At 40.5% G+C, this 24,382-nt stretch overlaps 1 protein-coding gene and 1 long non-coding RNA gene across 12 annotated transcripts in view; one reads left to right on the forward strand and one right to left on the reverse strand.

Annotated features, from left to right (window-relative positions):
* Positions 1–24,382, reverse strand: part of tcf3b (transcription factor 3b) — a 45,247-nt gene that overhangs the window by 13,330 nt on the left and 7,535 nt on the right. For 9 of the 11 annotated variants that reach the window (XM_037769629.1, XM_037769630.1, XM_037769624.1 and 6 more), the window contains 7 exons: positions 15,979–16,052; positions 14,045–14,117; positions 13,500–13,540; positions 13,132–13,264; positions 11,290–11,336; positions 3,427–3,526; positions 1,958–2,058 (listed from right to left, as the gene is read on the reverse strand). In XM_037769629.1, the coding sequence (XP_037625557.1) occupies positions 1,958–2,058; positions 3,427–3,526; positions 11,290–11,336; positions 13,132–13,264; positions 13,500–13,540; positions 14,045–14,117; positions 15,979–16,052 (569 nt within the window). The remainder of the gene's footprint in view (positions 1–1,957; positions 2,059–3,426; positions 3,527–11,289; positions 11,337–13,131; positions 13,265–13,499; positions 13,541–14,044; positions 14,118–15,978; positions 16,053–24,382) is intronic. The other 2 variants (XM_037769625.1, XM_037769622.1) reach the window with 1 other exon arrangement.
* On the forward strand, positions 1,201–21,904 carry LOC119488198. Its single transcript, XR_005206892.1, has 3 exons — positions 1,201–1,489; positions 13,045–13,049; positions 21,895–21,904. It is a non-coding gene; the product is annotated as an uncharacterized LOC119488198 (long non-coding RNA).

Here is a 24,382-nt window from a genome sequence, read left to right on the forward strand (position 1 = left end):
TCACAAGATATGTGGTTTTATTAATTAAAGGTCCCATATTATGCTCATTGTCAGGTTCATGCTTGTATTTTGTGTTTCTACTAGAACATGTTTACATGCTGTAATGTTAAAAAAACAACAACTTTATTTTCCTTATACTGTCTGAAATGCTCCGTTTTAGCTCATTTCAGACGGATCTCAACGGATTTGCATTGCTAGGCAACATTTTGGGTCCATGTTTACTTCCTGTCAGGTGATGTCATTTACATAAACTGCAACCGGAAATAAACTGGGACAAATTAAGAATGTTTACGCTTAAAACCGTGTAATGGTCTAAATATTGTATATATGTGACATCACAAACGGACAGAAATACTGACGGCTTGTTTCAAACGCACAATTTCTGAATACGGGCTGAGCGTATTTCTCCGTATGTTAAACGTTTCAATACTTTCAGAGTATTTATATAGCACTTAAACCTACTTTATACTATAACAGACATGACAGTCTCACTTTTTACAATATGGGACCTTTACAGAAAAAGAAACAGATGCTAAAATCTTTGCTCTCAATGAAAAGTTATCCCTTATGGCGGGGGTAGGCAGTATATTTTTGACATTATTGGGCAAAAATTTCATAATAACCTTTCAGCATATTGTAATTCAAGTGTTCTGAGAGAGACTTCTGCACCTCCTCATGGCTCTGTTTTGACAGGACGGGAGACTTTGGCCGATCACAGGTCATTTCAGAATAGAGGAGGTTCCTACTGGCTGTTCTAGAAGTACAGATGCGCGTGCATGTCTCTTTAGATAGTGAAAGACTGATTCAACGGCGGAACATCTTGCAGGAAAAGTTGCTATTCCAGCATTAGCAGCAACTGCCTACACTGCAGAGGAACCCCAAAAAAGAAGACGGAATTATCAAGAAGAGTCTGACAATATTGGCGAAGTGTTTTAGAGATGGAGAGAAAATGTTGCCAATAGTTAGCTACTAACCTTCTACTCACCGCTGCAGCGCAACACCTACAGTTAGCAATAGGGCTGACCCGAGTGCTTCAAAGCTTCGACCGTTGCCATGGTAATCGACCTCTAAATCAGTATTTAAATGCTTTGTTTTTATTTATTTTTTATAAATAAGTATGTAATGATAATGTATAAATCCCCAAATAAGGAATAATCCCACAACATTATTCATATCTTAATAATTATTAGTTATTCTCAGGCAGATATCGCTGTTTGTTTTGTGTAGAAGTGTGTGTACAGTAGTGCAGCAGCGGGCACTGAAACAGAGGAGATGGAGACAGACAGAAGATCATGTCAGCCTTATGCACTGTGAAGCGAAGCTTCGAATACCTTCGAATATTTCTCACCAAAGCTCCGAAGCCCAAAAAAATGGTATTTAGGACAGCCCTAGTTAGCAAAAGGCTAAATCCATAGCAACATTTTCTCTCCATGTCTGAAACGCTTCGCCGATATTGTACCTCGCTAAAGCCTCGACTCACAGTGTGTCAGTTCAAAGGGCTTTACAGGCCCACAAGTCTGCAAAGAAAACAAGACGGTAGTTCTTATAGTGTCGCCGCAATATAACAGCATCAGGATTCACAATCACGATCGGGATGATGTTTGAAATGAATAACTAGTACTCGTACAGGTTTACTGTATGAAGCGCGTGCATGTGCCCCTGCTCGTCTGGTGGAAGGGGTTTAGGTCAGCAAGAGGCGATAGGAGCACTGCAGGAGGAGGGTTTTATTTCCAAATTCAAGCTTTTTTTTGCCTTTTCCAGAAACCTGCCTACCCTGGGCTACCACATGAATTACAATATGCTGAAAGGTTATTATGGATTTTTTTACCCAATAATGCCAAAAATAAACTGCCTCCCCCAGCTCCAAAGTTCACCACATAATTTCCTTACAAGCAACACTAGAAGATATGAGTCATTATAAACAAAAATGATTGAGACTGAGGCCGTTTATACGCACCATCCTGTCCTGTGGGTTAATTGCAGAGAAGGAGCCTGGCTGTCCAATGTGAGGAGAGTTACCCAGCATGGCAGAGTAGCCAGAAGACGACCAGGGGTCTTCTGGGAAAAACAGAGACACATTTGCAAATTATTTATTTTACCAGGAAGTCCCATTGACATCAAAAATCTCTTTTATAAGAAAGACATGGCCAAGGTAGCAGCACTTCAAAATCACACACAATAAAATACAACATGATATACAATAATTCACATAAAACAGAAGAACAGCTGTGTATCACGATACTTGGGTGCCGATTCGATATGTATTGCGATTTTTAAGTATTAAGATTCTACAAGTGTTGCGATTTGATATCACGATTTATTTATTTTTTGTTAACTGTTTTAACACTAAGCCATGGGAAAAAGTTAAATCTAAATTAAAATATCTAAATTAAAAATGTTTGATTTTCAGCATGTATGTAGTCAGAGATGTCCTGAAGTCTAAAACATCAGTCATTGTCAGGCATTATTTATTATTTTTTTCCAGCAACCCAAAAATCAAAGAATAAAGACATTTCCCTCACAAAATAGTGCCATTTTATATTTAATTTATAAGGGACATGTAATGGTTTATACTTCTGGTGAATATAATCCAATTCATCTTATTTACATATAAGTATTTTGTATATACAGTTCCCTTTGTTTACACATTATTTTGAAAAGCGGACGTAGTCACACGTGTATACTTCCGTCAGCTCCGTTCTCTTTATACATCCATGGTCAGCTCCATCTGGGCCGTTTGAATGTATTTAACATAAATGTCAGTATATGGGTGCTCTACAGTTGTAGCGTCGGCTGATTTGACCACGAAGATGAGAGTGACGGCTGGCTTGACTGCATGTTCTTGCAATGTGATAACGTTTCCTGTCCATGACAGAGTTAGCCTGCAGCTTTAGCTGTGATGTCTAGCTTTGCTTTTCCTGGTAATGTGCGAAACCCAAAGTGTTTCCATACTTTATTGTACGTATACTGTTTACCACTTTGGATTTAAAATGTGAGGGTTTTTTGCCGGCTGCGGTTTGTTTTGGTTGACGGATACAGAACCGATATGACGTCACGATACTCAGACTACAGCAATAAAAGCGGTAACTTCCTTCTACCTCTGCATAGACTCAAATGAAGCAAATATATATTGATTCTGGCATTAAAAAATCAATTTCAAAATCATTAAAAAAAAAAATTGCAATGCATCGGTGAATCGATTTTTTCCCCCACCCCTAGTTCACAGTGGCCTCTCAAGAAAAACAACCACATGCCTCTTTCACCACATTCTTTAGGATGCCTTTGAATTCATCAACGGATATGAATGTCTCTAATTTAAGTCTTTTTGTAAATTATTCCATACACAGGGTGCAAATATGAAAACATCTTCACAAATAGAATAACAACCCAACAAATTCATTCCAGTGATATTATGTGAAACGTTACCTTGCATATAGAAAGAACCAGGGTAGACTGCTCCAGGCTTAGCACCAGGATATCCTCCATTGTCTCTTGCATACTCATCACCAGATGTGGAAGCATACACCTAAACAAACATGCAGACAGTGAGCAGTTAGATTGTGATTTCTAAAGCTAAACACTTAAACATGGACTTTGTATGATGCTGGATGTTTTTTTAAAAAGATAGTGTTCTCAATTTGTGGCCCTGAGCATCATGAGAGACGACATAGTAAGGTATCGATCCACCCTATCCTTTTGAAAACCATTTAAAAATCACACTGGCTTCAAGTGGCCACAAGATGGCAAGAGGGAGTCTGCCGGCGGTGGAGGCAGGCCGGCTCCTCGCCTGTGGAGGAGAACACAGCGGCCATGCCATGCTGGGCACAGCGACGGCGGCTTGAATCCCAGTGCACAGTGAGCACTTCCTCTAGCTCCCAGGACCCCAGTGACATCGCCCTGCCTAGCCTGCAGCCCCTCCCTATAACACACTCGGTATCAGCTCGCACACATACCATGCATTCAGCGGGCCAACACACACATACACACACACTCAAACTAGCACTATCACGTTCTATATGACATCAAGACAGGATTGGGTTTCTGAAAACATGAAAATGGACAGCTCTGACATTTTTAGCACCTTAGGAGTCACATATCCTTTCTACACAATGCTGGGCTCTAAGTGACACACAGGCTGAAGACGGACATGAGAAGCCCTCAGTTCCCCCCCCCCCCAACACCATCAGCCACCACTCAGTCCGTCTTTTTCCTCTCCTCCTCTGTGCAAAATAGAGGAAGAGAGAGAAAGAGAATGGAGGCTATGCTGCAAAGAATGCTAATCCAGAGAAGGGATTTTTTCTGTAATTTGATTTAACAGGGAGAAGTGGAAAGGGAATGGAGAGATGCACTTCTAATTACAGAGCCATCTGCCTGTTCCTGGACCACATCCAACTCCACAGGCAGCTGGGCTGAGGAGAGGGAGCGAAGAGAGGGAGAGAGAGATGGGGGCTGGGATCCAGTCAGAGAGAGAGAGGGAGAGAGGGAGAGAGAGATTGCAGTGGGTAGGGGGTGGTAAAGGGGCAAGGGGGAGGATTGAGGGGAAAAAATGAAGGCCCTGATGATTTATGAAATGGGTAGAGAGATAAGGGGTGTTGAGGGGGGACAGGAGAAGGTAATCTAAATGACTTAAACAAAGCTTGATATGGCCAGGGGAGTGTGAAGGAAACAGGGGATTTAAAATGATCACGGTTAATTCAGGGGAAAACATGACGGAGATGGCTTCATTTAACAATAGGCTTTGAGTTGTTCTTTCACGGGGAACAATGTCGAGTGAATCCTGCTGCTCTAGATGGGAACAGAGAACCACACAATGACTGGTGGCTGCTGGATAATTGTATTCTCAGGAAGAAAGGGGATTTCTAGGGTAAAATCCTCAACTAATAGGGGTTTAATGTAATTCAGGTTATAACCGTGTAAAGGTCTCTACACTAGAAAAACATGGGTTGAGGCAAGAGGGGTGGGGAGTAGATGAAGATTAACATCAAACTAACCTCAAACCGCTTTATTCAACCACGAGGGTTTTGTGATTTGTCTACTGGACAACTAGGGGGCAGAAGAGAAGTTCCTCCATGTCATTTGATTGTTGCAGATGAGAGCGGGTGAAGGTTCATGGCGTTAGGGCAAGGATCTGGTGTACAGGTAGTGGTGGGTTCAGGCTGGCCCACACCAACAGATTTTTCAAAACTTAACAGATGTTGAAAATGTGAGAGACCCCACACATGTTTTAAATTCAACAGTTTTGTTCCTGTAGCGTGTGGAGAGCAACGATTTGGCCGAAACAGCACACCACACACGCTAAAGGGGTAAAGGGCGGAGGGCATGACAACCAGAGGAGGCAAAACTGTCATCATCATCATATATGGTGCGTTTGAAAATCAGGTTATTGAACTGTGACGAGTGCTTTATGTTTCCTCTTTTTCATTTGATTTAGTCTCATGAAGCTTTTCTAACATTTCAGAGGTCTTTGAAATGGCCAGCGTTGTTTAAAAATAATGCAGAGTGAAGCACATAAAATATGCTACTGGTCAAATCCACAAAAATATTTATTATAAGCTCAGTGGATTTGGGATGTTTAAAAAAGGCCATTCATTATAATTACAGCAAGGATTTACTTTGAACAACAAGACTAAAAAAAAACAATGAAAATCTCACAAAATCTCTCGCAACCAAACGTGACTTTAATGTAAACAAACATGGCGGACGACAGGCAGTAAGAATTAGTGATGTTAGTTTTTACTTTCTACTGAAAATTCACGAAGGATGGATGGATGAAGTCACGGCGACACGTTAAATAAACACGTGTTGTTGCCACAATTCAACAAGTTGGTCCTCCATTTCTGAGGTCCATCTTACTACTACATTATGCTTTGCGTTTTGCATTAGCCGCGGCCGCCATGACTGCGTTGGTTGTCCTTCCATCAGCTTGGTTCTCAATTGGCTATCGTTCTTTCCCACGTGACTGCGTCATCGGCTGTCCTCAGGGTTCCCCACACACAACAGGATATCCAATCGCAAATATTGAACATGTTTAATATTTACGATTTGAAATCGATGCGGCCAGGATGGACATCCGGGCCGATCGGGGATGTAAAAAACATTCTTAACATACCTCACCCTACAGGAATATCTGGAAAGATAATCTTTAGATCCATCAAAAAAAATTGGGGCTTTGCTGTCTATTGTCGGGAGGGGAGAATCAGGCTCAAAATCAGCTTGATTCTCGTGTAGTGTGTACCTGGCATTACAGAAGTTAGGGACCGTGTCGGGAAATGAAAACAGCCTTTACAGCGCAGCAATTATTTGTCCGTTTGCTGATTTACGGCAACATGATTTAGGCAACAAAAGTAGATAAAGAAAAAAAGAAGAGTATGTCGATGGGGTGGTGAAGTGAGGCAGGAAGGGAGGGAGTGTGGGAGGGACGAAAGACCACAGGATCATCATCGGCAGTCATTAATCTGGGCTCAGACACGGGGCTAAGAGGCCTCGCAAGCACCGCGCCTCACAACTGGGTCACTCACAGGGGGAGGCCCACCCAGGCCATCATGTGGTGAAGCGTAGGCTGAGGGCTGGGTGAGGTGGGGGAGGGGGGTTCACACACACAGACATCTCATCATTCGCACTAAAACCACGCGGCCCATCGTTCACACTGCGGGGAATGACTGAGGTTCAGACAGTGAAAAACAGGGGGCCTCGGCCAGACAGAGTGTTCACACTCAATCTCTGTGATGTAGTCACCGCGGCGAAGTGTGTCTACACGACGAGGTTTCAGCAGCCACTTCAACATGACAACACCCACAGGTGGAGGACAGCGCCGATGTCATTTAAAAAGACAAAACAGATTTCTGAATTTCAATAAGATGAGCAGCAAGTTCCCCAGGTCTGATCCATCTCCTTACCGACTATTAGGCTACATTCACACTAATACAGCATTTTAAAACAACATTTTAAAACGACAACGATCTCCGTCCAGATGAGCGTTTTTAGGGCCGTTCCAGAATTAATCTCCGTCCATACTACCATGCCTGAAAACGCATATCACATGACCATTCGTGTACACTGGGCATGTGCGTGCCGGTGTAAACAGGAAGCAGCACTGGACACGGGAATTGATGCAAAGCGCTCAAATGATAGCTTGCCTTCTGCACATGTAGGCAGTAGTAGCATTATAAAATGCAGAATTAAACTGCACAACAGATGCTAGCATAAACAACAGGGTCAGCAACGCTTGTAACTCGTTATCCATGTTGAATTAACCACTGGTAGTCGCACGGTAATCACGGCTTATGGTGGTTTTCTTCTTCCATCATGACTGATAAGACCCAATCAAGAAGCCAACGTGGGTGTCTGCATCATCGTTTTCAAAAGGCCTCCGTTTCTGTACGTCCACACCGAAACCTCAGAGTTTTAAAACTAAAACGGGGTCAGCAGCGTTTTCAAACGTCTCTGTTTTAGGTGCCAGAGTAGTGTGGACGGTAGGCATAAATGTAGCAAAAGTTATGCTTTTTAAAACGTATTAGTGTGGATGAAGCCTTGGTTGATCTGATATGAACCCACCTAATCAATGCAGCCGGCTACAGCAGTTGCATCTGTTGCAACTCTATATCTCAAACTAAGACAAAGTCTGACCGCAGCACTGTTAATGCTTGACTTCATTTCCTGCCAGATTACGCATCCATGGCTCTGTGATTAGGACCTAGTCAGCCATATAAATCCTTTGAATTTACTTCATCCATGCGTTGAAAAAACATCAGCATAGGCATGAGTCAATTTATATTAAATTTTTGGTAGTAAATGTTGCACAAATTTTGATAAGACGATGAAATCATAAGGGCAAAGACTGGGGGCTAATGTGCATAAATGTTTACAAAAACTGGTAAATATCTTAATCTTTCTCTCCTCTGCAAGTGTTGCCGGTGTACTGCTTCACAGCACCGTGCTGAGACACAGATGCCACAAGTAAGGGGATGCAAAGGCTCCATATCCAGTTTATCTTTTAGGTCACTCTTGTCATCTGAGAACTGCGGTAGCGTGAGGACTGGGTGACAGAAAATGTTTGTGCAAAGGCAGTATTTCACATTGATGATCCAGTGGCAGCTCAAGCAGCAAGACTGGGCTCTAATAGCAACAGCAACACGAGGGGCAACTAGCCAGTGGGGTTCTTCTGACGTGAGATATCATGTTTGCTATTTAACACAGCAAAGTTGGCTCAGGACCATAACGGACTTACATGTATCGGCAGAGGAAAATGTTAAGAAGTTGGTGTGGTGTTGTATTCAAATTGAGCAAATGGCCTCTGAATCATCTACAGCAGCTGAAACTGTATAGACGGACTGGCTGGTATTAAGCACACAGGACTCAGTGGAAATAATCTATAAATGGGAATGATGTGCACAACTGCTGTCGGATTCAATTCTTCACTTTAAACTAACAGTGAGATTCATTCAGGATATATTCAAATATGTCACGGTGACTTGTGTTTCCAGCTATGTGTGGTGTGCCATCATCCACACATCAGCTGCTGGGAATTCTGGGCCCACTGACAAAATGTGACACTTGGTTCAGTAAATCAAAGCACTATATGGTGCTTTGTAGCGCTGGGATCGGGGGGTTGGGGTTCGATGGCACTGTGTTGAATCCAGTATCAAATCCGCTTCACAAATTGAAATCCAACTGAATCTATTTAGGTTGAACTTTACTATTTTAAGGAACAAAAGTTATGAATAACCTAATATCTATTGGGAACTAAAACTCCAACATTGATATTCAAAGAAGTGAAACTTTGCCAAACAACTTCCAGAATGGTTTCTACATTGTCCTTTAAAAGGAATACTTCACCCACAAAATGACCATTTGTATATCAACTACTCGCCCTGTTACCTTGCATTCTTTCAGAAAATGTTATTCTCGCCTGCCTCCACGTTGAACAAAAAATAAAAAAAAATTGTGAAAAGTTACCATATCAAAGCATCTTTTTACAAACTCTCACACAACTCGTGCAGTATAATTCAAGTCTCATTTATCCAGCTGTACACACATGCATCTTCACTAAAACCTTACTATTTAAAACACTTCCGCATAAACAGTCTCACACTTGCTCAGAGTGCTGCTCGTCTGTGCAAGTCCAAACTGTTTTAAATATTAAGGTTTTAGCAAAGATGCATGTGTTTGGGAAGTAGTGATCATACGACTGGATAAATGAGACTTTGACTATATTGCATGAGTTGTGTGTGAACAGATGTTCTGTTATAGTTTTGCTGTGGTTAAACACGGTCTCCATTTACTTCAATTCATCAAGACTTTTCTCTGGCTTTGGATTCTTTGTTCAACATGGAGGTATGTGATTAAAAACAAAGATTTCTTCGAGTATTCAAGGTAACACGTGGTGAGTAATTAATATACAACTGGTCATTTTGTGGATGAAGTACTCCTTTCACAAATCTCTTCTTACAAACTTCAAACTGGATCCAAAATTGAACCAGAACCACCAGAACCCAACCTACTTGAACCATTCATGCATTGGCTGTAGGGAAGTCACAAGAACCAATACTTCGGTACAAAGTCGATGCCAAAATTCAGAAAATGTTAACAGTGCTTGTTTTTCCACGGTACCGCAGGTACCATCAGGTACCATCAGGTACCATCAGAGCTCCAGGGGCGTTAGAAAATGTTTTTGCGATACAGTAAACTCACTATCAACATGTCCAGGGGACGCACCCTTTTTTTCCCCTGAAAATACAACACTGCAAACAACAAATCCGTGTTGAAATCAGCAGGACTTCAGATTTCAGCACGGGAGGTGTCACATTACATTATGAATCGTTCAGACTCTATTCGGTAAAAATGAGCCATTGATATTTGGCAAACGTAAATTATAATGTTATCATGATATGTTCATATTTAATCTTGTAAAATTAAGTTTTTGGTGAGATACTTGAATAAACACCGTTATTTGAAGGAGATGTTTTCACAGCAATATAAAATATAATAATAATAGAGTGGGAATTATGATATTTAACTTCCTAACAAAAAACAGTATGCAAACAGTAATAAAGAAGTGGATGTTCAAGTACATGGGCTTTTGTTTTTTTTACCGTGGTATCAAATTGGTATAGAGAATTTGAAATTAAATGGTGTTGGTATTAACTAGGGATGTTAATAATTAACCGTTTAACCGATATTAAGCATTTTAACCGATTAACGCTATCGGTTAAAAGAAATGTTAATAATGAATTAAAAAGCTGACAAAAACGCGTCACTTAAAGGAGAAAAGCTGGTCCACCTTAAGAGAGTCTGAGCCAGCGTTACAGATACAGGAACTTGGCTCCCGTCAATAGCTCGCTTGAGCGGAGGAGTTGTAGCCTCGTAGCATTTATTCGGCGACAAATAAACTGTACACACACTGTCTGCTACACCTACGTTCACAGCTATAGCGCCACCGACAACCCCACACAGGTACCATATGTGTGTGACTACGGGGAGCACGAAGTTACCAGCAGAGCTACAGATGCTAACGTAGCACAAACACACACACACACGGACAATCGCTTTCGTTACGCCGAGCAGACACACAGCTGACAACCGGCTAAACTAAAATAAATGTGCGGTGGAGACTTTTATTGGGAAAGTGGCTGCATGTTCGCGACACTACACGAAGCACCGTGGCTGCCAAGTTAACGCTCCCGGACGGGTGAACTGGGGAACGTCTGTTGTGCTCATACACTGCAGCTGCATGTGAGGCAAAAATCTTGTCGGTTAACGGTTAATAATCGAGGGTTGGTTATCGGTTAAATTTTTTTTTCAAAATTAGCATCTCTAGTATTAACTACTAAATATATCAGTATTGGCTGAACGAAACATTTACACCTTCAATACCCAAATCCAGGACCTCTGTGTTCTTACAAAACATATAATTCAAATCGGGGCCACTGAAGAAGGTGAGTTACCAGACTTGACAAAGTACCTCAAAATCCTATAAAATTGCTCGTCTACATGACAACCAGACCCTGAACACCACTTGAAACCACTTGAGTGTAGTGTAGAGACAACCACAGTGATGATGTTTATTGGGGCCCGAGTTGCCCGACTGTCAGCTCACAGAGAGTCTGACTGAGCAGAGGGTCTTTACCCCTGTCTGTCACAGAGCTGCTCAAGCAGAGCTGGGAGAGCAGTGTGTACGTGAGTCTGTCTGTGTGTCTATGTGCAGCAAGTGTGTGTGGTGGAAGAGAGAGAGAGAGAGAATGAGAGAGAAAGGACTGTGAGCTGTGAAGGCGAGCAGAAATAAGCTCTCACCGAGGACGGCAGGCCAGGGGGTTTCCGAATCTTCTTTGGCTGGGTTTCTACACACAGGCAGGCAGAGAGAGAGAGAGAGACACACACAGAGAAAAGGTGACACAGAGACAAAAACACAAATAAGGACTTAGCAAAAGACACATTTGCCAATGTTATGTCAGTTCAGGTGCAGTTTTCTTCGTGTGCTCTAAATCCAACTGCAGAACAGAAAACAGAAAACATTGTGTTCAATGTTTTCTGTTTGTGGCATGTTTGTCAGTGTGAACGATGCATTCATCTGTTTAAAGCTTTGTATTGAAAAGATCTGTCGAATGCAGACAAAAATGACTAAAAACAAACAAAAGATATAACAATCAAACACAATTGTACAAACATGTTTACACAAAAATGAGAAAAGCACTTTTTTTCTAACCGTTTAGTATCCCCTTATTTGTGTTATCAATTTATAATCTAAATGTAGCCCACACTCCCACTGTAGACTGGAGCTCCTCATTAGGAGGTGGTATTTAAGATATTTAAGATGTTTACGATATTTGGATGTTGTGAATTTACCTTTATTGTTGTGATACATGTCATTTATTTATTATTATTATTATTATTATTATTAATAATAATAAATAATTTCTGATACATGTACATGGATGTTGTCACAGATGAAAAGACACAAATAGCTATTTATACATCTACTTCTACTTCCCTTTTTTTTATTATTATATGATTGTTTACCCTGCCTACATGCAGCTTATTGTTCCCTCCCCATTTTTCCAGCCTATGCTGAATAGGTTCCCAACAAGGAGAGGTTATTTAAGAGGATGTGAGTTTCAGATCGGCTTGACTCTGATGAAGACGGCGTCGAAAAGTTCATCTTCTAATAAAGTTGATGTTGCCTTAAATCTGTGTGCTCCAGTGTGCTTTAGACCTAATCTCTGAACCTGTTATAAGAAAAGCACTTTTGGTCTAGTTTGCTCCTACAAGTTTATAAAAAGTTAACAGTTAACAGTAGAGCTGAAACAATTAGTCAATAGCTCAGTTAGTCGATTGATAAAAAAATATTTTCCAGTGTCTCAAATGTCAATGACTGCGTCCGAATTCGCATACTATGCACTAAATACCTGATATGTGTACTATCGTTCAACATACTTTTGTGTGAATAAACAGTAGTATGTTTCTTTTCGGACGCACTGAGCAGTGATTTACGTCGTCACTTCCTGAGAGCCTCTTTGCCGGTTGGAGAGGCGTAACCATGGTAACCCGTGCCAACTTCATGTGACCAAAATGACGGTTTGTGAGAATCAATCTGAACTAATTTTAAAAAAAATATCACGCCTAGCAAAGTGAATTCTTATACTTACAGTTAAATTTAAGTGTTATTGACGTTCCAGTGCTGTCCGTCAACGTCTGTTATGAACGTTGTCGTCACTACCGCATTGCATTGTGGGATATTTATGCCGCCGTAGTGTCTAGTGTTTGCATACTGTAATATTTCACCAGAAACAGTATGCAATACACGTACTATTGGTTTCATACTAATATAAAACAAATCTCACATACTGTTTTAGTGTACTAAATAGCATGTTAGTATGGATTTTAGGACGTAACTTGTATTTCCCGATTTTCTTAGCCATCAAAATTAATATCTTTGGATTTTGGACCATTGTTCAGACATAAACAATTTGAAGACCTCATCTTTCTGACATATTATAGATCAAGAAATTAATCAAGAAAATAATCCATAGATTGAATAATTTGTTGCAGCCTCAGTTAACCAAAAAAAAAAAAAAAACACTTCAGGGGGAGTGGCAGAAATAAAAACAAAGAACATGTCTTGTCCAGTCATCTTACCTATACCTCCATCAGGCGGCCTTCTCCTGGGGTTGTTGGGGTATGACGGGTAAAACTGGGAGCCAGTTTTCAGGCCAGAGGGCGACATGGCATCTGGGCTGGGCATCGCTATTTCGCTAGGAAGAAAACCAGGCTAGGAGAAGAGAGTAAGAAGGTGAAACAAGGTTTTACTAATAATACTTAGAGGGGCGTGGGACAGCATGGCACAAACAGCTTCACTTCTAGGAAATGAAGACAGTTCATTCAAAGTGTTTAACATGAAAAGAGAAGTGAGAAAACAAGGCTTCCTTTACATGACACATTACATGAAATTAGCTCTCACGCACATATACAACCATGTGGGTAGATTCAAGGAATAAGCTACATACCTGGCTTCCAAAAGGAGGGTACGGTGGCCTGTCATTTTTACCTACAAGATAAAGATTGTTTAAACGTTAATGCGAGTGAAACCATGAGCTATATATACACACACATTAAGAGGCAATGGTGTGTGCTAAAACAAATGAAAAGTAGCTTTTTCTAAAAGTACAAAAAGTCCAGGGATGCCCTCCCCTTTTTCAGTACGCTCAGCTGCATAAAGCCGCCTGCCAGACAAAACCCTAGGGAAGGTTTCTGCTTCAGTGCCCTAACATCCCCAACACTCAACGAATGAACACACACACACACACACACGCATGTAGACACATACACATTTTGCCACCCAGAAAACAAAGTACGCACAACAGTCGAATCGGCCATTATCAACATGATTATTTAAAAACTGGAGTGTGACAAGGCAACATGTCCTCCACCACTGAGAAGTAAATGTATACACACATAACGCTGAAAATTTCCATCAAGCTTTTTTTTTTTTTTAAAACCACGTCAGAGCCACTTGTTAAAAGATATTTAGAAAGAAAGAAAAAGAATATACCTGCAACCCCTGTACTAATAAACGGAGAGGACAAGCCTTCATGCTCACTGTAGTGGGATCCTTCGCCATAGCCCTGTAGGAACAACGTCACACACAAAACAACATGAGTAACCTTAAAGAAAAGCAAAGAAAAAAGCATAGGGATGCACCGATACCAGATCGGATCAGTCACTTCCACACAGTCAGGCTTAACAATTAAAGACTGGACACAGACCTAAATGATAACAACTGTTTAAGGCTACATCCACACTAATATGATTTCGTTTTAAAACGGCGTTTTATAACGAAAACGATCTCCGTCCAGACGAGCGTGCCGGTGTAATCAGGAAGCAGCACTGGACACGGGAATTGATACAACGCGCTCAATTAATAGTTTGCCTGCTGCGCATGCAGGCAGTAGTAGCCTCATGAAATGCAGAATTTAACTGCACAACAGCTGCTAGCAGAGGCAACAGGGTCAGCAACGCTTGTAACTCGTTATCCAGGGTTGAAATTAACCACTGGTGATCGAGGCTGATGTCGTTTGTTTTCTTCCAGAAAAAGTTCCCGTGATGGGGCGTAACGAAACAGGGAAGGACACGTCATGACTGATAAGACCCAATCAAGAAGCGAACGTGGGTGTCTGCGTCATCGTTTTCAAAAGGTCTCCGTTTCTGTCCGTCCAGACTAAAATGCAACCCCGGAGTTTTAAAACTAAAACGGGGTCAGCATTGTTTTCTAATGTCTCTGTTTTAGGGGCTCGAAAACGGCGGAGTAGTGTGGACGCTAGGCATAAACGTAGCAAACGTTATGCGTTTAAAACGAACACCGTCCAGACGAGCGTTTTAGGGCTGTTTCAGAATTAATCTCTGTCCATACTACCTCGTCTGAAAATGCATATCACATGCCAATTCACGTACATTGGGCTTGCGCATACCGGTGTAAACAGGAAGCAGCGCGGGACATGGGAATTGATGCAAAGCGCTCGAATAATAGCTTGCCTCCTGCGCATGTAGGCAGTAGTAGCTGATTATAAAATGCAGAATTTAACTGTACAACAGCTGCTAGCATAGACAACAAAGTCAGCAACGCTTGTAACTTGTTATCCATGTTGAAATTGACCACTGATGGTCGAGGCTGTTTGTTTCCCTCTGGAAAAGGTTCACGTAGGAAGGTCACATCATGACTGAAAAGTCCCAATCAAGTGAACGTGGGTGTGTGCTTCATTCTTTTTAAAAGGTCTCTGTTTCTGTCCGTCGAGACTGAAATGCAACCCCGGACTTTTAAAACTAAAACGGGGTCAGCAGTGTTTTCAAACGTTTCCGTTTTAGGGGCTCCAAAACGCCAGAGTAGTGTGGACACTGGGCATAAACGTAGCAAAAGTTATGCGTTTTAAAACGTATAAGTGTGGACGTAGCTTGAGGCCATCCCCATCTTGTTAGCACACCTAGGCTATATGGCTTAGTGGTTACCCTCCCTCTGCTTTTCTGTCTAACTAACAGGATCCATGCCAAACAAATCTGCATCAGCTCGGGGGATTCAAACCGACTTTCTTAATTATCAACTTGTGGTAATCAAAGCCCGCTGCATCTATTTCACCCCCTGTTCCTTGTATTTACACAGAGTTGTGCCAAGACAGTTACAGCGGATGTGAAGCTGCAATTACCGGTGGGCTTCCACAGAGGTTCTGGGCTACTAGAGAGCTTGCCAATGCAGGATCCCGAGCCAAGGTTATTAGGTAGAGAGTAAAAACTACCACTTCAAAATCAAACATGGCACACAGCATGAAAAAGTACTAAGCTGTTGTGGTGGGGGGGGGAAGAGGGTGTGTGTGTGTTCCAACTATGGCAGAGTGATTAACTGAACGTGTGTGACAATATCATGGCATCTGGTGTTAATGCTTAGATCTCCAAACTTAAAATCGTGTGCGACTTGAGTGTGTGTTTAGATCTTACCCGTCCTTGGCTGAAAGAGGGGCTGTTCTGTTCTGCGGAGCCCCAAGACCCAGAGCCGCTGCGCTCATCTATTGCTGTAGAGAAAAGACATATTGTTTAGACTGACAGGTAGGGAGATCAGCAAGTTAGTCTGGAGTAGAGATGAAAGAATCAAAAAAAGCAAACTGGACTAATGCCACGAACGATGTTAGCAAATGACAGTATATAATTATTATCCTATGTGTCACTGCAGATATGTAGAAATGCCCCTGATGTTGGAGTCATATCAAGGGAACCTGTCACCACGTCCTACTCTGAACATTCAATGTCCTTAAGTGGCCACAATGGGCTTGCACGAGCCAGGAGAGAGCATCACTATTGATCAAAGACACCGCTGTCGCATTCTAGATGCAATGTTACACCATTTCTGGAAAAAAAAATAAACATATGAAATGCTGCTCAGTGTACCCATTAGCATTTATTACGGTCACTGAATAGCAGAAAATTAACCATTTCCATCCCTAAAGAGGAAAACATGTCATCTAAACCACATTTAAAATTCCACTAAACACGTAAAATAACACAAAAACAAAAAGCCAAAACATGAATCACAATGTTTTAGGTAAAGAAAGAAGCGATGTGTGGCACAAAGGAAAAACACAGCCAAAAGACTGGTGGAGCAGAAAACTCCAAAATACCCCCATCATCCCCTTCTCCCTGTCTTATGCACTAATGCTATCCAGGCTCTCTGGAGACACAAGCCTTAATTGCATGCTGATTTGCATAATTGTGCATATTAATGCGGTTTCCTTATGAATATTCATATTTCGTCTTTGATTTTTGCCTAATTAAAAAAATGTGTGTGAGAAAGCAAAAAAAAGAGAGAGAGCGGGTGGAAGGAGAAAGCAAGGGGACGAGAGGGAGAGAGGGAGAGAGGGAGAGAGAGAGAGAGAGAGAGAGAGAGAGAGAGAGAGAGAGGGAGGAACAAGAGGGATGGCAGAGTGAGAGAGGTCTGGGGGAGATCAGCAGCCTGGCTGACGAGCGAGAATGAGTGATGAGACTAACAGAGCGGTGCAAGCACCTACACACGCTGCGACAGCCGTGATCTATGGAGCTGATGCCAGTGGCATGGAGAATCAGGCGAGCAGGGAGGAGAGGGGGACCTCAAAAGATCAGCCTCGCTCACTGTCAGATCGGCCCCGCTGAAAGGCCACAGCAGCGCTAATAAAGCGCCGCCGCCACCGTCAACCACGTCCAATGGCACAGGACACTGGTGACGGGCTCGCTGCTAAATAAAGATGACAGACTTTGTATGAAGACACTCTTCAGCCAAAGCTTTGGTGCCAGGAGAAGTAATACCAAATTAGTGAGATAGAAATCTACTTTAGAGGAGAGACATCAACAATGAGCTACTTCCTGTCTAGCAATGAATGGATGCATCTTAACTAAATCACCTTTCTTTGTTCCTCTTCAAGACACGCTTCAGCCAATTTGCTGGTAGACCACGGAGTATTTTCACATCTACAGGTAACCTACAAAATTACTAAGGATGTGCCGATTTATCGCCCAAACATAGGTATCAGCCGATATTTATTATTAATTATTTATTTATTTATATATATATATATTTTAATGCCAGAATCAATATATTTGCTTAATTCGAGTCTAAGCGGAGGTAGAAGGAAGTAACCGCTTTTATTGTTATAGTCTGAGTAACGTGACATCAGATCTGTTCCGTATCAGTCAAAAACTGAAACAAACCGCAGTGAGCCGAAACAACAAAGCAGAAAACGGTGGAGGGTCTGCATGCGTATGACCTGCACCCTCACATTTTAAATCCAACGTGGTAAACACTACACATACAGTAAAGTATGGAAACACTTTGGATTTCACACATTGCAGGAAAAGCAGAGCTAGACATCATGGCTAAAGCTGCATGCTAACTCTCTCATGGACAGGAAACGTTATCGTATTGCAGTAACGTGCAGTCAAGCCAGCCGTCACTCTCATCTCCGTGATCAAATCGTCCGACGCTACAACTGTAGAGCACCCATATCCTGACATTTATGTTAAAGGCATATAAACGGCCCTGATGGAGCTGACCATGGATGTATAAAGAGGCTGACAAGGAGAGCTAGCGACGGACTTGGCGAAGATAGTGGAAGTATATATGTGTGACTACGTCTGTTTTTCAAAAAAAGGGAATTGTATATGCAAAATACGTATATGAAAATAAGATTGATTTGATTATATTCACCAGAAGTACAAAACATTACATGTCCCTTATATATTAAATATATAAGATATATATATATTCATATTTGTGAAGTAAATGTCTTTATAATGTAATAAATAATGCCTGACAATTACTGATATATTTGACTTCAGGACATCTCTGACTACATACAGGCTGAAAATCAAACATTATTACTGTATTAATTTAGATATTTCCAAAGTAAAAGTCCCTAGAAGTGTATGATTCAACTTTTTTTTTAAGAATGTTTACTTAAAATGACTCAAACTGATTATCAAAATAGTTGGCGATTAATTTAATAGTTGACAAATAATCGATAAATTGTTGCAGCTCTACACATCACTGTCAACAGCAACCTGGATTGAGTAGCCCTACAAAGCCAACCATGAGAGTGAAGAGAGTAACTTCATAATCTTCTTCACAGCTATTTTCAATACACCACTCATTCGCCTATGAAGCCTCCATTTGGCCAGCGGGGGTGCCGAGGATAGAGTGAAAGCACGGCTGTGCAGGAGAAGTCTGACAACATTGTTTCACACTTGCTGGAGTAATTAACTCTGAGGCAATTAAAACAAGGTGGAGAGCTGCTGAGGTGACACTGACGCTCAGCCAGCCTAGGAGAGCCCCACTATGCCAGAAGAGAGACCTTTCTATTGTTGATAATTTCTTGTCACGTGTAATATCAAACACAAACAGTCACTGCAGATGACCAAAATGATTAAATAATGCAAAATAAAGTTCCCACTATGCAAAATGCTACACTAGGCACTACATTTGAGATAATATTTATATCCTGCTTGCTCTTGTACAAGCACGTAAGCAAAGTCTAATTGTAAAAACAAGATATGTTTTGTACCATTCAAAGTAGGTCAGAGATATACTCCTACATCCATTACTTTGGCCAGTAAAAATATTTTTAGTACTTTGTTTTAAACCAACCCCTTTGTCTGTGACCTAAAAAAATTTGCTGTGAAAACTTTAAGAGTCTGCATTCTCAATGAAACTTAAACACAGATCTGCCCAATCTGGGCTTTATTTCATCCTTATTTCATCACTTACTTCACTCTGGAGCTTTTTTATTTCTCCCGTTGCCTAGTGGTGCTGCTATCCAACACATACTAAAGAACAAACAAAGCTCGCTCACACTGCACTTCTCAGCTACTTCTAAATAGCTGCAATTGATTATCATGACATTAAAAAGTGTGATGCTTACGTAGCAGTGTTAACACACCTCCGTTCTTACGTACTTTGACGGCTCAGTTTTCTGCATTTACATCATATTTGTGGAAGCAGAAAAAGCTCTCAATGCTTCAACAATCTTTCTTTAAATCATGGATAAATGAGGTATTGCTTCACATTAGTAACACAATACAATGAAACAAACCATTACCTTGGATTACAAATATAGGTGGATATGCTAAAATGTTTCCTGTCTGTATTGAAAAAATGATGCTGTACAAATTTAAATGGCTATTTCCACTTTAGGGCTGCAAATAACGATAACTTTCATTGCTGATTAATCTGTTGATTATTTTCTTGATTAATCGATTAGTTTTTTGGTCTATAAAATGTCAGAAAATGGAGAAAATGAGTGTTTCCCAAAGCCCAAGATGATGTCAAATGTCTTGTTTTGTCCACAACTCAAAGATATTCAGTTTACTGTCATAGAGGAGTAAAGAAACAAGAAAATATTCACATTTAAGAAGCTGGAATCAGAGAATTTTTCTATTTTCCTTTCTTAAAATATTACACAAACTGATTATTAAATAGATTAATTTAATAGAGTAAATTTAATTAGTTTTAAAGGTTCAAGCAATTCTCAAGTCCATTTTTTGGAAGAGCAACCACAAATAAAACTAGGACAGAAAAAAGAAAAATACAATTGCCCAACAAAGTATTATTTGTTCTATTCTATTCTATTTAAATAATTATTGGTTGATAATAACCTACTTAATTATTTATTATTTAATTTGCTGTAACTCTTTGATTTAGGGCTGCATCTAACGATTATTTTCATTGTTTGGTCTATAAAATGTCAGAAAATGGTGAAAAATGTCGACCAGTGTTTCACAAAGCCCAAGATGACGTCCTCAAAATGTTGTTTTGTCCACAACTCAAAGATATTCAGTAAAGAAACCAGAAAATATTTACATTTAAGAAGCTGGAGTCAGCTTTTTTCTTAAAAAAATTACTCAAACCGATTAATCGATTATCAAAGTATTTGACGATTAATTTAATTGTTCACAACTAATGGATGAATTGTTGTAGTTCTATTCCATTTAATGCTTAATGTCAATAAGCCTTCTCAGTATGACATCAAAGATGATGTAAAGACAGCAGCATTAAAGTATTAAAGCACTTTAGCTCATGCTAACTAACAAATCTAATACAAAACCTATGCCATATTCAAAGAGTGGACAATTAGCTACATAAAGCTCAAAAGTGATGAACATTTAAACAGTCAATTAACATGATAACTGGCAAAAAATAAGATTAAAAGATTAAAAATACCCTGATTTATCTGCTAATTAGATGTGCACATAAGAAGCGAAAACAACAGGTTCTCTGGACGTATATCACATCCATCCAGACTCTGGCATGGCTAGTGTGAATGAGCTTCCAGTGAAAGTCACCCAGAAAAATATTTATTTTCTGCCACAAAGCCTCCTCGCGGCTACAGGCTCTGAAAACATCTAATTTAGTTGAAGAAGGAAGCCACTCTCCTTTGAGATTTCCTCTTTTTTGGAGGGCTTAAGATTTTTCCAACTACAACCCCCCCACCGATGCACAGTGAAATACATGGCACAACAACTGAGGGGTGCAAAAGTCAAACATACGGAAGGGCGAGTAATCGAGAGAGACCACATGTGTAAATTCACAACGTTGTTTGTTGTGATCTAAGGGAAGCGAGCCTGTCGCGTCCCGTGTATCTGTTTGTGTGAAGGGGGTTGGAGACGTTGCCAGCAGCTGCAGAGGTGACAGAGGGGACGCCTGCCTGAAGGCTTGTGGGCTTGGCCAGCTCCCACCACACACCATCACACTCCCCTACTTCTCAAACATCCCACACTTCTTGCCAATCCTCTCCTCTTTCCTCTACCCGACACACCCTTCCCCACACACACACACACACACACTCACTCTGGCCACTGAGGAAGGGAGAAGGACGCCTAATGCAATTAGCACCCCTCTGAGCACTTTTGTGTTGATGAATAGAGGTGGTCTGGTGGGCCACTAGGCTGCTCGCTGCCGTTCCCGCGCTGCTGGATCCCTGAATATACAAGCCGCCTAACTGACGTCATAGATAGACATTGTTTCTTTAATGGTCATCATTTCTATAATAAATAGTTTTCCTGGCCCATCATTTCAACTATGTATCCACATTTTTTTTTTATGATATTGAAATTGAGTTTTTAACGCAAGAATCGATATAATTGCTTCATTTGAGTCTATACGGAGGTAGAAGGAAGTTACCTCTTTTATTGTTGTAGTCTGAGTAACGTGACATCATATCAAGAAACAAAACAAACCGCAGCGAGCCGAAACGAAAAAGTAGAAAACGGTGGAGGGTCCATATGGATACGACCTGCACCCTCACATTTTTAATCCAAAGTGGTAAACACTACACATACAGTAAAGTATGGAAACACTTTGGGCTTCACACATTGCAGGAAAAGCAGAGCTAGACATCACGGCTAAAGCTGCATGCTAACTCTGACATGGACAGGAAACGTTATCATATTGCAGTAACGTGCGGTCAAGCCAGCCGTCACTCTCATCTCCGTGGTCAAAACGGCCAACGCTACAACTCTAGAGCACCCATATACTGACATTTATGTTAAATGCATTCAAACAGCCCCAATGGAGCTGACCATGGATGTATAAAAAGAACGGAGCTGACGGCAGAGCTAGCGACGGACTTGGTGAAGTCAGGGAAGTATACACGTGTGACTACATCTGGTTTTCAAAATAAGGGAACTGTATACGCAAAATACAAATATGGAAATAAGACTGATTGGATTATATTCACTAGAAGTACAAAACATTACATGGCCCTTATAAAGTAAAAAGAAAATACCAATAATTTGGGAGGGAAATGTTTTTATTTTTTGATTGACTGATTTGACTTCAGGTCATCTCTGACTACATACATGCTGAAAATCAAACATTTTTACTGTACTAATTTAGATATTTTCCAAAGTAAAAGTCCCTAGAAGAGTATGATTAAATTTTTCCCATGGCCTAGTGTTAAAAAAGTTAACAAAAATCACAATACTTGTGGAATCACAATACATATCGAATCGGTACCCAAGTATCGTGATGGTATCGAATCAAGAGATAGGTGTATCGTCACTGCCCCAACAGCCATATCATATTTTAGAATAATAAGCAATCTTTTGGAGTTGAACTAATGTTTAACTAACTTTTCTTCCTCATACAACCAGTATGTGTTATACATTAGGGCTGGCAATATATCGATATTATATTGATATCCTGATATAAGTCTAGATATAATCTTGGATTTTAGTGTTGTCTTTTTCTGGTTTTATCTTGCACATGTTGAATTTTTGCACATCTACATTTACGCATTTACTATCTCAATTATTTTTTATTTAAAAACAAAGCATTGTAACTTGCACACTTTGCAAAAGTACATAGTATGTTACTCTATGTTTATACTTTTGATTTTTATGCTAGTCATAGTAGTCGGGTATATTTATAGTGTATTCCAATATTCTTTACATTGTGTATTCCATTAATATATTTCTCTAGTGTGGGTATTTTACTGTGTATTAACTGTTCCTGTGCATCGCCTGGATAACCTGCTGCTATAACACAATCATTTCCCATTTTGGGATCAATAAAGTACATCCATCTAATCTAATTATTTTAAAGACTGCATTACAGAAAAGTGATATGTTTTTCTGAACTTACCCGACTGTTCTAGCTGTTCTATTATTTCCCTTTACCCACCTAGTCATTATTTCCACATTACTGATAATTATTTATCAAAAATATCATTGTGTAAATATTTTGTGAAAGCACCAATAGTCCACCCTTCAAACATCGCCTCTATATTGATATCGAGGTATTTTGTCAAAAAATATCCTGATATTTGATTTCCTCCACATCGTCCAGTCCTAATATGAGTTTTCTTCCTCATATAAACACAGATTATATATATATATATATATATATATATATATACACTATGTATGTTATTACATGACACAGATCTACGAGAAACTCCTGGGCTGGAATTCACAGATGTTAGCATTTTGACTCCCAAGTGCTATTTACGTGGTACCTGCAGATCTCCCAAAGTTAAATGGGACAGCTTGAGGCATCGCATTAAAATAGGTGTCAATGACCGAGGGCCACACTTTGGGACGTGTGTAGGGGGGGGAAGGAATTAACTCCTCACTGCTTAGTAATTGCCTGCTGTAATAGAAACAAACAGAATCCTGCCTTCCACAGGCTGATCCCTCTATTCAACAAGCTCTCTCTTCCACTCTGGCCACTCACTGCATGCTGGGCCAGTTTAAGAGGCTGCGAGCGAGGGGTGAGGGACATTGTCTCGGACTCAAGCCATTTCCTGCAGATCAGTGGGGGTAAGGGCCCTGTGCCGTGTTGGGGGAGGAGTGTTTTACACTTCAGGGTGGGGGAGTCGTTTCAAGTCCATAAGCCCCCTTTTTTGCCTTTGTTCCTCAGTGGCCAAGTTCTCACTCTGGGGAACACTGGGGAGTGTGACTCGATTTCACACGCCAGGTTGGAAGGGTGACAGAGGAACGAAAGTAACACGACTTACTAATAACATTCAGGAAGAGAGAAAAAGCTCACTCAAAGGCTTCGGGTGCTCGAGGGGGTTAACTGCAGCACTTACTTTGCACTTTAAAATAGTGAAACAAAGACTAAAGAAATGGTGAAAAAACATCAGACAGATTTTAAAATAAAACTTGTGTAGATATTAATAAATCTGAACAGTTTCAAACCTTCATAAGGGTTGTCGTCTAAATGGATAATTTGTCTTATAAAGATAAGAATCAAGGAATAACTACATAAAAACAGGCTTAGAGCAAACTGTAGCATGTCGTTAAATGTAAATTTCTTCTGAAATTACTACTCAATAGTTGAATAAACAAATACAAGCACAACTAATTTCCTAAGTTTTTT

The sequence above is a fragment of the Sebastes umbrosus genome, chromosome 5 (genome assembly GCF_015220745.1).
Source record: "Sebastes umbrosus isolate fSebUmb1 chromosome 5, fSebUmb1.pri, whole genome shotgun sequence".
Taxonomy (NCBI): domain Eukaryota; kingdom Metazoa; phylum Chordata; class Actinopteri; order Perciformes; family Sebastidae; genus Sebastes; species Sebastes umbrosus.